Source organism: Hordeum vulgare, chromosome 3H, assembly GCF_904849725.1.
Source record: "Hordeum vulgare subsp. vulgare chromosome 3H, MorexV3_pseudomolecules_assembly, whole genome shotgun sequence".
Taxonomy (NCBI): domain Eukaryota; kingdom Viridiplantae; phylum Streptophyta; class Magnoliopsida; order Poales; family Poaceae; genus Hordeum; species Hordeum vulgare.
In genome coordinates, this window is record NC_058520.1 from 519397245 (window position 1) to 519411698 (window position 14454).

At 47.5% G+C, this 14454-nt stretch overlaps 2 protein-coding genes across 2 annotated transcripts; one reads left to right on the forward strand and one right to left on the reverse strand.

Annotated features, from left to right (window-relative positions):
* Positions 1–8367: 8367 nt before the first annotated feature.
* Positions 8368–9860, forward strand: LOC123444630 (cysteine proteinase inhibitor-like). The gene is made up of 3 exons (XM_045121418.1): positions 8368–8736; positions 9134–9329; positions 9700–9860. The coding sequence occupies exons 1-2, from the start codon at positions 8503–8505 to the stop codon at positions 9326–9328; spliced, it is 429 nt and encodes a 142-aa protein (XP_044977353.1). The 5' UTR covers positions 8368–8502; the 3' UTR covers position 9329; positions 9700–9860.
* Positions 9861–12333: 2473 nt separating this feature from the next.
* On the reverse strand, positions 12334–14184 carry LOC123444629 (cytochrome P450 98A1-like). The gene is made up of 2 exons (XM_045121417.1): positions 13196–14184; positions 12334–13046 (listed from the first exon to the last, which is right to left on the reverse strand). Exons 1-2 carry the CDS (start codon positions 14075–14077, stop codon positions 12399–12401), a joined length of 1530 nt encoding a protein of 509 aa, XP_044977352.1. The 5' UTR covers positions 14078–14184; the 3' UTR covers positions 12334–12398.
* Between the last annotated feature and the right edge of the window lie 270 nt (positions 14185–14454).

A 14454-nucleotide genomic window follows, 5' to 3' on the forward strand; every position in this document is an offset into this window, starting at 1 on the left:
GGCACCGGGAAGGGTCTCCATATGAGATCTCGCGGAAATGGAAGCTTGCGGCGGCGGAAAAGTGTTTTCGTGGAGGCCCAGATTTTTTCTAGGATTTTAGGGAATTTATAGGCCAAAGAGCTAGGGCAGGGGAGCGCCAGGGAGGCCACAAGCCTGGTCGCCGCGGCCCCCCTAATCGCGGCGTTAGGGCTTGTGGGCTCCCTGTGGGCCTCCTGTCTTGGCCCTCAAGTCCCCCGATCTTCTTCTGTTCTGGAAAAAATTATTTCGGGGATTTTATTCCGTTTGGACTCCATTCCAAAATCAGATCTGAAAAGAGTCAAAAACACAGAAAAACTGGAACTCGCACTTGGCACTGAATTAATAAGTTAGTCCCAAAAAAGGTATAAAGTATATAAAACATCCAAAGTTGACAAGATAACAACATGAAACCATCAAAAATTATAGATACGTTTGAGATGTATCAGCTCCCTAGGCCTCCCCTGCCCTAGCTCCTTCGCCTATAAATTCCCTAAAATCCTAGAAAAAATCAAGAGATCAACGAAAATACTTTTCCGCCGCCGCAAGCTTCTGTCTCCGCAAGATCCCATCTGGGGCACGTTCTGGTGCCCTGCCGGAGGGGGGATTCGGATACGGAGGGCTTCTTCATCAACACCATGACCTCTCCGATGAGGCGTGAGTAGTTCACCATAGACCTACGGGTCCATAGCTAGTAGCTAGATGGCTTCTTCTCTCTCTTGGATCTTCAATACAAAGTTCTCCATGATCTTCATGGAGATCTATCCGATGTAATCTTCTTTTGCGGTGTGTTTGTCGAGATCCGATGAATTGTGGATATGATCAGATTATCTATGAATCTTATTTGAGTTTCTTCTGATCTCTTATATGCATGATTTCATATCCTTGTAATTCTCTTCGAGTTGTGGGTTTTGTTTGGCCAACTTGATCTATGATTCTTGCAATGGGAGAAGTGCTTGGTTTTGGGTTCATACCGTGCGGTGACCTCACCCAGTGACAGAAGGGGTAGCGAGGCACGAATCGTGTTGTTGCCATCAAGGGTAAAAAGATGGGGTTTTCATCATTGGTTTGAGTTTATCCCTGTACATCATGTCATCTTGCTTAAGGCGTTGCTCTGTTCGTCATGAACTCAATACACTAGATGCATGCTGGATAGCGGTCGATGTGTGGAGTAATAGTAGTAGATGCAGAAAGTATCGGTCTACTTGTCTCGAACGTGATGCCCATATGTATGATCATTGCCTTAGATATCGTAATGCCTTTGCGCGGTTCTATCAATTGCTCGACAGTAATTTGTTCATCCACCGTAATATTTTCTTTTTTGAGAGAAGCCTCTAGTGAACACTATGGCCCCGGGTCTACTTCACATCTTATTTTCAGCCTTACACTTTTACTTCGTTGCACTTTCTGCCTTCGGATCTCACTTTGCAATCAATCTTGAAGGGATTGACAAACCCTTTATAGCGTTGGGTGCAAGCTCTTTTGTGTCTGCGCAGGTACTCTGGACTTGACGCGATTCTCCTACTGGATTGATACCTTGGTTCTCAAACTAAGGGAAATACTTACTGCTCCTGTGTTGCATCACCCTTTCCTCTTCAAGGGAAAAACCAGCGCAAGCCAAGTCTCCGTCAAAGTGCCAATTTCTCGCGCTGTTGTCTGTTGTCGTAGCAGTAATCAACACTACTAGCAACCCACACGTATCGATATGAGGTTTTGAGACAAAGATTGAATATACATGACGAACTAGGGTTGGAGATGAGATGGTGCTGGTGAATATGTTGATGAAGATTGGTCCTCCCACGAAGGAGGAAGCGTCAGTGATGACGACGGCTTTGATTTCCCCTCCGGAGGGGAATTCCCCCGGTAGAAACTCTCTGCTCGAGAGAAAAAGGGCCTCTACCCAGGTTTCCGCCTCGAGACGGCGGATTTTCATCCCGAAAGATAACTTATGATTTTTTCTAGGGTAAAACACACCATATATGAGAACATGGTCGCCAGAGGGCCAACTGAGGCCCCACAAGCTATCAGGTGCGACTAGGGGGCGCCCTGTTGGCTTGTGCCCAGCTGGTGGCCCCTCTTCGGTACATTTTTGGCCCAAAAATTCTCAATTATTCCAGGAAAATTCTTTGTAAAGTTTTATTTAATTTGGAGCAACTTGATTTTTCTGCCTTTTTCTCGGTTTCCTGGTCCAGAATTACAGTTTCCACATATTTCTCTCTGAGTGATGTACTTTGCATATTCAGAGAGAAAATATATAAGAATTGTATGATAATAATGTATAATGGACAGGACCAACACAAATATCAATTGTAATTCATGATGCAAAATGAGTGTATCAACTATGTACTATACTCTTTGGCGAGCTCGGCCTCCGTCCATTCAGCAAGAAAATCAACCAACACCTGAGATTTAATAGCTCGGTGTGGTTTGTACATAATGCCAAAAGGGAGGAGCTCAAGGCCCATTTTGGCTATGCGGCCAGTGGCGTCCCTGTTGTTGATTATATCATTTAGTGGTACTTCGGATGCCACTGTGACCGAACACTCTTGAAAGTAGTGTGGGAGCTTTCAGGATGCCATGAAAACTATATAGGCTATCTTCTGGTAATGTGGATGCCTAGGTTTGCACGGGGTGAGCACTTCTCACAAGTAGTAGATTGGCCTGTGCACCTCGAACTAATGACCCTCACCCTGTCGTTCGACAATGAGAATCGCGCTGACAACTTGATTTGTGGCCGAGATGTACAACAACATTGGTTCACCTATGTCGGGTGCTGCTAGTTGTTGGAAATATGCCCTAGAGGCAACAATAATTAGTTATTATTATATTTCTTTGTTCATGATAATCGTTTATTATCCATGCTATAATTGTATTGATTGGAAACACAATACTTGTGTGGATACATAGACAAAACACTGTCCCTAGTAAGCCTCTAGTTGACTAGCTCGTTGATCAAAGATGGTCAAGGTTTCCTGGCCATAGGAAAGTGTTGTTACTTGATAACGGGATCACATCATTAGGAGAATCATGTGATGGACTAGACCCAAACTAATAGACATAGCATGTTGATCGTGTCATTTTGTTGCTACTGTTTTCTGCGTGTCAAGTATTTGTTCCTATGACCATGAGATCATATAACTCACTGACACCGGAGGAATGCTTTGTGTGTATCAAACGTCGCAACGTAACTGGGTGACTATAAAGATGCTCTACATGTATCTCCGAAGGTGTTCGTTCAGTTAGTATGGATCGAGACTGGGATTTGTCACTCCGTGTGACGGAGAGGTATCTCGGGGCCCACTCGGTAATACAACATCACACACAAGCCTTGCAAGCAATGTGACTTAGTGTAAGTTGCGGGATCTTGTATTACGGAACGAGTAAAGAGACTTGTCGGTAAACGAGATTGAAATAGGTATGCGGATACTGACGATCAAATCTCAGGCAAGTAACATACCGAAGGACAAAGGGAATGGCATACGGGATTATATGAGTCCTTGGCACTGAGGTTCAAACGATAAGATCTTCATAGAATATGTAGGATCCAATATGGGCATCCAGGTCCCGCTATTGGATATTGACCGAAGAGTCTCTCGGGTCATGTCTACATAGTTCTCGAACCCGCAGGGTCTGCACACTTAAGGTTCGACGTTGTTTTATGCGTATTTGAGTTATATAGTTGGTTACCGAATGTTGTTCAGAGTCCCGGATGAGATCACAGACGTCACGAGGGTTTCCGGAATGGTCTGGAAACGAAGATTGATATATAGGATGACCTCATTTGGTTACCGGAAGGTTTTCGTGCATTACCGGAAAAGTTTCGGGCTCATCGGTAGTGTACTGGGAGTGCCGGAGGGGTGCCGGGGCCATCAGGAGGGGTGTCACGCCCCAAGGGGTCTCATGGGCTATGGGAAGAGATAAACCAGCCCCTAGTGTGCTGGAATAAGTTCCCACTAAGAGCATCTCCAACAGCAACCCAAAAAATCCACGCCCAATAAAATTTTAGCGCGTCACTGTAGCAGTTTTGAAGCGCGGGGACCGGAGCATCTCCAACAAACGCGTGCTAGTGCGGCGCCCAATCCAGTCAGATCCAGCAGTCCCATTGGCAGCCGCTCAGAGTTTGCTGCGCGCGCAAGCCGGCGCACCAAATATGCTGTGCGCGATAGCGTTTTTTAGCGCGCGCCCAAAAGTTTTTAGCGCGCGCAGCGTTTTGCAACTTCTACTCGAGCAGTCCGGCGCCCAAAAAACGAATCTTTTAGTGCGCGGAGCAGTTTTTGGGCGCCTGTTGGAGATGCTCTAAGGCCCATAAGGTTTGAGAAGGAAAAAACACAAGGTGGAAAGAGTTTCCAAGTAGGAAGGTGGAATCCTACTCCAAGTAGGATTGGAGTAGGACTCCTCCACCTCCAATTTCGGTCAAACCTTTAGGTTTTGAGGCTTCCTCCTCCCCTCCCTCCCTCCTATATATAGTGGGGTTTTAGGGCTGATTTGAGACAACTTTTGCCACGGCAGCCCGACGACATACCTCCACGGTTTTACCTCTAGATCGCGTTTCTGCGGAGCTCGGGCGGAGCCCTGCTGAGATTAGATCACCACCAACATCCGGAGCGTCGTCACGCTGCCGGAGAACTCATCTACCTCTCCGTCTCTCTTGCTGGATCAAGAAGGCCGAGATCATCGTCGAGCTGTACGTGTGCTGAACGCGGAGGTGCCATCCGTTCGGCACTAGATCAAAGCGGATCGTGGGACGGATCGCGGGACGGTTCGTGGGACGGTTCACGGGGCGGATCGAGGGACGTGAGGACGTTCCACTACATCAACCGCGTTTCTTAGCGCTTATGCTGTGCGATCTACAAGGGTACGTAGATCAGAAATCCCCTCTCGTAGATGGACATCACCATGATAGGTCTTCGTGCGCGTAGGAAATTTTTTGTTTCCCATGCGACGTTCCCCAACACTAGTACAGTATTGCCAACCAATAACGTTTTAATTTCTTCTAATGCGGTCGTTACTTCGTCAGTCCACTCGAAGTTTTTGGTTCGTTTGGGAAGTCTGTAGAGCGACAATGCCTTTTCACCAAGGCGGGGGATAAAGCGTCTCAAAGCCTCCATGGAGCCCGCCCGTTTTTGCATGTGCTTTAACTCCGTAGGGATCGCTAGTTGGGATAAGGCTCAGGTTTTAGACGGATTGGCTTCTACTCCTCTACGGGAGACGATAAATCCGAGCAGTTTACCAGCGAGAACTCCGAAGACGCATTTGTTCGGATGGAGCCGTATATCATAAGCCCATAGATATCAAAGGCTTATCGATGGTCGTCCACCAGCTGGCTGGCGTGTGCGGTCTTGATGACCACGTCGTCCACATATGCCTCGACCATTTTGCCGATTTGATTTTCTAGGCATGTCTGAATCATGCGCTAATATGTGGCGCCTACGCTTTTTAACCCAAAGGGGATTGTATTGAAGCAGAATGTCTCTTTGGGGGTGATGAAGGTGGTTGCGTCTTGGTCGGACTCCTTCATTTTGATTTGATGGTATCTGGAGTAGGCGTCGAAGAAGCACAGTGAGTCGTGTCCGGCAGTAGAGTCGATGATCTGGTCTATGCGGGGTAAGAGAAACGGATCCTTACGACAAACTTTATTTAGGTCTTTGAAATCGACGCACATCCGCCAGGATTTGTCTTTCTTTGACCCCATGACGAGAGTTGCCAACCACTCGGGGTGTTTGATTTCTCGGATGAGTCTGGCTTCAAGTAGTTTTGCGAGTTCTTCACCCATAGGTTGACGATTGGGTTCGGAAAATTAACGTAGCGCCTATTTGACTAGCTTGAAGCGTGTGATTATGTTCAGGCCATGCTCTGCTAGTCTTCGTGGGATTCCTTGCATATCTGAGGGGTGCCAAGCAAACATGTCCCAGTTTTCGCGCAAGAATGTGTGAAGTGGTTCGTCAACCGCGGGGTCGAGCTGAGCTCCAATGGACGCTATTTTGTTGGGGGTCCATTGGATGCACCTAAAATTTGACAATTTCATCTGCTCATTTGAAGGATGTGGATTTGAGTCTGAAGCGTTGGGGGTCGTGTCCTGTACCATCGTGGAATCCGGCGTGCCGGGTTCGTGGTCAAAAATATCAACCGAACACCGCCACATGGAATCCAGGTCGTGCGCTGAATCAGGGTTTGATCCTGAACTTTTTTCTGATGCGAAGTCCGAATTCCGAACTAGAGGAACGATCTTGATGGTCAGAGACCCGAACGTAAACCGTTCTCACCTCTGGCAGCTGAGAGGGCGAACTTTCGGGCGGGTCCTCGATGGTAGCGATCATGTGTGTGATAGGTGGGACATAAATTTCCCTATCATCGGGGTTAAGCCCGATCTGATCATAGGCCGAGGGTTGGCCATCGGTTATCCCCATGGCCTGGATCCGACTGAGTAACTCGGTTAATGACGAGATATATGCGGAGTCCATGCTCCTCGAGCACATGGGGTCAATCTGCAGTACTGCTGCTCCAGGGGCGTTTAAAGTCGCGGCTGGGCAGTATTCCGTTGAAGATGAACCGTGCATATCGACTGGATCGGGCTTTGAGGCCAGACCGAGGGTGGAGGCCACCCCAGTGGAGTGGTCCACTGCTTAACGTCGGGACTTGCGAGCTCTTCAAGTGGAGCCGAAAGCTTCGTTAGAATAAGGTCTCCCGGGGAGTTGGCGACAAACTCGAGGTTTCCAAACCTGATCTCCTGATCGGGACCAAAACTTCTGACTTGGCCAAGGGGGGCAGTCGGATCGGCGTGCACCACGATGTTGCCGAACGCAAAGATCTGTCGATGGACAAAAGCGTCCCTGTTGCAGACGTCACTGCTGATGATTAGGTGAGCCATCGATCTTTTGGTGATCCCACAACGGAACTCTCAACGAAAGCACCAATTTCGGTGTCAAAACCGACGGATCTCGGGTAGGGGGTCCCGAGCTATGGATCTTGGATCATTGGAGATCAGGAAACACAGGGACAATATTTACCCAGGTTCGGGCCCTCTCGAAGAGGTAAAACCCTACGTCCTCCTTGATTATATTGTTGTGTGTATGACGATTATATAGTCGATCTACCGCGAGATCATATGAACTAAGCCCTAGATGAGTAGGATAATGGTTCTCCCCTCTACAATCTAAACCCTCTGAGTTATATAGACATCAGGGGTACCTAGGGTTATACATGGAGGTTGCCATCAAGGAATAGACATGTCGATTCTACCATCTTGACTTGGAGGACACACCAAGGCTTCACAGATTTCCTTCGTGAACGCGTAGTTATGTTATAGCTCGGCCTTCCACAAAGCGGCCCACCTGTCCATCCCACAAGTGATAGACCGGCAGTCTGATGATCCCTTAGTCCCGGACTCCCTTACCACTCGCTGATGGTTGTTGTCAGCCAGATCTTCTCGCCTCATATGCTCCCCATAGATATTGTCGCCGCCAATGCTCGCATATTTGAGAGAGTGATAGTGAAGAAATATGAAAATGAACGGTGAAGGGATTTTTGGCCCGCCCTTGGGAAAAAACGCACAGTTCCTCGCTTGTCCCCACACGTGCAACCCCGTGGCCTAGATGTTCCTACTCACGTCTGACTTCCTGGAAATGTTCGATCGGTCGTTCCTCCAAACTCAAACTCTGAGCTGCTTTAATAAATCCAGCCGCACACGTGTACTTCCTCCGTCTCAAAATAAGTAGCTTATTACAATTTTATACTAAAACTATTACAAAGTTGAGATAGTTATTTTAAAATGGAGGAAGTAGGTAACAAAGTGGGACAAATTTGATCCCCACGGAATTCCTTTATCTTTGCAAATCCAAGCAATCTAATGGATTTTCTAGGGTCAAGCATGAGTGTGAATTAAGGATCAAGCAAAACTTCTGGACAGATAAGCATCAACTTGTCAGTTGTCACAGATACACGCATGCGTAATGAGTCATATACATATACATACGTGGCAAAATTTCGCCCTCGTCACTTCATTACGACTTATAATCTTGACTTAAACCCAAGAATTCGCACCCAGTTTTTTCATTTCAGCAAGGCGTTTTGCTTCCATTTGTTATCCCAGCTTTGCTCCTCTGTCATCCATGGATCCACCCATATAGGAAGATAGAAAAGGATAATCCCCTTATTGTTCTTTGTTGACTTTGCATGAACAAGGAAATCAGAAGATAAACATCTAGCCTAGGGAGAAGGAAGGAATCCAGCCGAGACCCACAGTGTCGCCATTGGCGACAGCATAGCGTGTAACCTAAGCTGTAAACCCCTCGGGATTGGGGAAAAGGGCCGTGGTAGGACCCAACGATGCGGGGCCCGTCCATTCTATTCCGTCCGTTCCCGTGTCCCGTCCAGACTCAGAGTGTCCCCACACAATAATTTCGCCGACGGATCGTACTCCTACCCTTCTCCCCCCAATACCGGGCCTGCTCTGCTACTGCAGCTATAAATCCCGACCCCGATAGGTCGATGGAGATGTGGAAATATCGGGTCCTGGGATCGGTTGCTGCCCTGCTCTTGCTGCTCGCCGTCGTCGTGCCGTTTACTCAGACCTGGACGCAGAGCGCGCGGGACAAGGCTGCCATGGCGGAAGACGCGGGGCCGTTGATGGGAGGCATCGAGGACTCGCCGATGGGACAAGAGAACGACCTCGACGTCATCGCGCTCGCCCGCTTCGCCGTCTCCGAGCACAACAAGAAGGCCGTAAGCCCTCGCTATCCCCCTCTCTCTCTCTCTCATGTCCATCCCTGCGAGTGAGGTCCAACTGGATCTGAGTTCGACGGCCGGGCTGTTGGATCCACAGAGCTTTGGTCACTGGCCCTTCTGTAGTATTACATCGACGATCGATCTAAGTTAAAGTCAACCGCCGTAAATCATACAGTATGAATCTTCGCGATTTTTGATTTAAGCCATGGCGCCTTTTTTCTCAACAAAAAAGAACACCTGAAGTATATTTGACAGGCAGCCCAACAGCAAGTGCTCCTGCTAGATTTGCCGGATTATTATTTGTTCTAAGTATTATCCAATACTAGTAAGTTCCCCATGACAATGGAGGTTTGTTAGTTGGATTGATTTTTTTTTGGCGCTACCCCTGTCACAGAATGCCCTGCTGGAGTTCGAGAATGTGGTGAAGCTGAAGAAACAAACTGTTGCTGGCACCATGTACTACATTACAATTCGGGTCACTGAAGGTGGGACCAAGAAGCTCTATGAAGCTAAGGTGTGGGAGAAACTATGGGAGAACTTTAAGCAGCTTGAGGAGTTCAAGCCGGTGCAGGACGCTGCAATTGCATAAGGTAAGACTGTCCTCTGTTTCACATTGAATACCGTCAAATAAAATCGCATCTATTTCATGCGGCAAAATACCAAGGATGGTTCTTGTTTCAAGAACATATCATCTCTGCTTTATTCGCCCTGGTTAAATCATGCAGGCTGTAAATACGTATGTCCATAAGTTTCTTTATTGATCAACTTCTAAAAAATGGTGGTGATGTTCATATGAAAATGCCAGCAATTTATCATGGGATCCCCTTTGTTTTGCATGAACCTGCTTACCAATTATTGAATTGTTCATCATGCAATACTAGAGATCAAGACACATGATGTTTACAACCTTTTTGGCCATTTGTTTGTAGAGAATTGATTGATTGATCTAAACAATTTCAGGCACATCCCAACTGTGCAAGGATCTGCAGATATGGTGTTGATCTGTATGACTGTATCTATCAGACATGTTTTAGCCTGTTCTCGTGTAATATCAAGAATAAGTCTGCTTCTTGCAAGTTGTTTTATCCACATCTCTTAATAAAATTCTCCTTATTATAGTATTTTGTCTGGACTTTTGATTGACTTGTTTTACCTTGGGAAGCAATTAGCATATGTTTACCTTAACCTGCTTATTAGAGTTTCAGATGTTTTACTTTAATAGCATATTCAATGCAGTTAATTTTGTTTTCCATGATGTTTTCTTAGTGCGTGCATTTTTTCCATTTATCCTAGGAAACAATTATTTAAATATAAAATGAACAAGTAATTAACAATGTAATAATATAATGGAGGTAACCAAGAATGTGCATTGTACCAGTCTGTATTTTCAAAGCTAGAAGATGGCAATTTTTTGTTTTGTTGTTTGCACGGATAGTGGAAACAATTCTTTATATAGGGATGCTAAGAAAAGGAATGCTTCAAAATTGGCTATGAGAATCACAAACTTCTTTATCCTTAGGGAGAGTCAATTGATATGAGAAAAAAAATCTCCAGGAAAACTTGTCAACCTGTCAAAAATAGTTTTTTGTAGACAATGTAATAATATAGATGAAAAATACCAGCCACGTAATTCTAATCCCAAAAATAAATAAATATAAATGGTCTTTTCCTCTTATGTGGGACTAGCACATATGCCAGTGCGTTGCTACGGGATAATATCTATACACTTTACTTTTAAAGTAAAAACAGTGTAAACTATCACTTCCTAAAACCTAAGGCGCACATGGAAAAAATATATAGATTACAAAATAAAAATAAATCAAAATGTTAGATTTTTGGTAAATGCATGTATGATAATTTTTAAGCTAGATTGTACTGAGTTGTACATTACTCCCTCCGTTCCTAAATACTCCCTCCGTCCGGAATTATTTGTCACAAAAATGATAGAAATGGATGTATCTAGAACTAAAATACATCTAGATACATCCATTCTTTGAACAAGTATTTTCGGACGGAGGGAGTATAAGTCTTTGTAGTCATTTTAATAGGAGAATACATACGGAGCATAATTAATGAACCTATACCCTAAAATATGTCTACATGTATCCGTTTATAGTTTAATAGTAAAATGTTTAAAAAGACTTATATTTAGGAATGAAGAGAGTACATCATAAGAAGAGAAAAGTCTTATTCTATTGGCAATTCATATGCATTGACGGAAAATCAATTCAAATTTTCATTCACTACGTAATATCGCAGTAGCAAAATGAAAATAAAGGGGAGACGAAACAACATTGTCCCCATGAATCCAAAGCGTGAACATGTGTCGGATGCGGCATTATTAGAAGCTAAACTTGATTGATGAATGCTGAGGTTGCACTTAGTTGTTCAGTTCCTCCTCTACATAACAAGGCGTGCCAAATACTCGAAATGAGCATCCGTCTTCTTATACACTGAAATCATGGGGAAAAAACTATTATGCACCACATGCAAATAGATTAAATAATTCTCGGTTGAAGCTCCGGTAAACGCACCTTGCGGCCGGGTGTCAGCATATAATTAAGGTCATCAAGAGACAAATTTTTTGTATTAGCCATGATTTGAACCAGATGAGGTGGTCTGCACCCAGAACAGCCGATGTTGTGTATACATGCAGCTAAGAGTAAGTTATTTCTTAGGCCTTGTTTGGTACTAGTGTATTTTAGGGAATTTGTGAGAATTATCCCAGTCAAACCCCTCAATCAATCCCCACACATCCCATAACATCATTTGGTTCTAGTGTATTTGACATGTTTCATCCCCACATTTTCTCTTAAATTCCCAAATTATAGTGCATTTTTCTCAATACTCAATACACTACCCTTACCTAGTGTATTGGGGATAAATGGGGATTTGAAGGGATTAGGTGAAGATTGAGGTTTTACCCAATCCCTTGGGGGATTATCCCACCAATCTTTTTAAAAACACTAGTACCAAACAAGGCCTTAAGATTATTCTACCAATGTTGTGTATACATTGTTGGCATAACTTGATGCCGAGTCTTGTGGCTGATTTGGGCAGAAAGACTGGCCCCAAATCCAAAATTCATTGATGGACTTACATCAATCGGTTGCGACACAATCTTGGATGAAGTTATTTTTTGATCGGAAGTTATGATTTTTGGCTGCCGCATAAATTACAAATAGCTAACCTAAGCTACTCATAGTTGGGTTTTCCATAGGTTTGCATCAGATAAATGTGTGAATGTTTCGCCAGTGGAGTACTTCTTTCATCCTATCCTCATGACAGTGCGGATACCCATTTGTGAATTATCGGTTTCTGGACGAAGACGCCGACAAAATTCATTGGTCAATACTTCACGATCCAGGAGGAGATGATTCAATCCGTGGAAACACATCATGAGGGTAACTTTGTTTTTGACGTTTGTGAGTCGGATATGAGTGGTGTGTAGTGTAGTGTAGTGGCACGGGGAGCAGGGTCTTGCAATTTTTTTGACCTATCGCAACGCATGGGTATATATATTAGTGATTAATTTAACTACAAAACAAATGCATCGATGTAGTAGCCATGAAAAATACAGAAAAAAGGGACATGTCGACACAATGCACTTTAATTTGAAGCCTGAGCTTTGAACCATCCGCCGAGACGCTTCGCTCACATCACATGTCGACAGGCACCCGCTTGTAGAGCTCCTCCTTTTCGAGGCGCGGCGTGGCGACGACTTGCAGCGGCGTGCGCATGAATGTGATTAGCCCGGGGGACTCCATCATGTCGAGGTCCTCCGTCCGGGCCCCGTCCGGCAGCGCCCAGGTGAAGTGGTGCAGGAGGTGGCCGATCATGGACGCCACGAGGTTGATCCCCAGCTGCGCGCCGGGGCACACCCGGCGGCCGGCGCCGAACGGCAGCACGCGGTAGTCGCAGCCCTTGATGTCGATGTTGTCGTGGAGGAAGCGCTCGGGCCTGAACTCGAGCGGGGCGTCCCACGCCTTGGGGTCGCGCGCGATCGCCCACACGTTCACCGTGACGCTGGCTCCCTTGGGGATGTCGTAGCCGGCGACCTTCACGGCGGCGCTGGCCTTGTGCGGGAGCATCAGCGGCGTCGGCGGGTGCAGCCGGAGCGACTCCTTCACGACGGCCTGCAGGTACGGCAGGCTCGGGAAGTCCGTCTCCGACAGCACCCGGTCGCGGCCGACCACCCGGTCCAGCTCCTCCTGCACCTTGTGCTGCACCCTGGGGTTCCTCACCAGCTCCGCTACCGCCCACTCCACGGTTATCACCGTCGTGTCCGTGCCGGCGGTGATCATGTCCTGCTCGATCGCGTGCACACATACGTGTGAGCGAGTGATTAATTAGGTGGGCGAATCAAATCAAATCAAATCACGTCGATATTTTTTTTGGGGAACTTTATCACGCCGATATGGTATGGATGGCATCATTAATTCAATTGATTGATTACCCAGAGGAGGCCAATGACGGTGTCGTCGCTGAGGTCGTACTTGTCCCGGAGCGTGAAGAGCGCGTCGACGAAATGCTGCTTGCTGGTGCCGCTCCGCTCAAAGGCCCTGGCGTGCTCCTCCATGATCTTGACGGTGAGCCGGTCGCGCCTGTCGCCGTGGGCTTGATAGGCCACCTCGTCGACCGGCGTGAGCCACCGGAGCCACCGGATGTGCTCGGCGATGGACAGCGACGCGCCGATCTTGATCCCGTTATTGACGATCTCCTTGAACTCGCGTCCTTGCTCGTCCAGCTCGCCCTGCGCTGTCAGGAACCGCTTCCCGAAGGCGAGCCGCGTGATGTTGTTGAATCCGACCATGGCCAGGAACTCCCGCACAGCCAGCGGCTTGCCTCCCTTGCCGGCCCTGTGCACGGACTCGACCATGGCGGTGACCTCGTCCTCGCGGACGGGGCGGAGCGCCTCGAGCCGGCGCGGCGTGAAGAGCTCGAGGTTGCAGAGCTTGCGCACCTTGATGTAGTGCGGGCCGTAGTCGGCCCAGATGAGGTCCATGCCGCCGCGGCTGAAGCGCTCCGAGGAGCGGTTCCGCGAGCGGTCGGCCAGATGCTGGTCGTGGGTCTTGAGCACCTCCTGCGCCAGCTCCGGCGTCGACACCACCACCGTTGGCGACGAGCCGAACCACACCGTCATGATGGGCCCGTACCGGCCCGCCCAGTCGGCGAAGCACCGGCACCGCACGGGCTGGATTTGGAAGAGGTTGCCCAGCACCGGCCACGGGCGCGGCCCCGGGGGCAGCTTGCCGAAGCGGAGCCGGTTGAGGAGGAGCGCAGTGACGGGGATGGCCAGGAAGGCCAGCGCCACCGGGAGCAAGGCGGCCGTGTCCATGGCTGACTGTTCTCGCTCGCAGTGGTGGTAGGTACACGAGTATTTATGTGTATGGACTTCACAGCCATTCTATTTCCTGGTTCATCTCATCTGTGCTTGAGCTCATGGTAGGCCCCGTGAATCGACGGCGGTGCTGGTTTTAGTCTCTGACGAGCGTGGTCCTTCCATAAGTCGTAATGTTACTCACGTGTACGCAGGAGATCCGTATGGAATCCTGGTAGCGAATCGTCCACGTTGTCGTGTCGACGATCATCTCCGGTTACGTTGTTTGCATCGAGAGCGGGTGCAAAATCGGTTGATGCGTCATCTTCTCAAGATGCAGACTATTTTGTTCTGTTCCTCCACAGTCGACCGCGCATGGTCCTGGTGCACTTTTG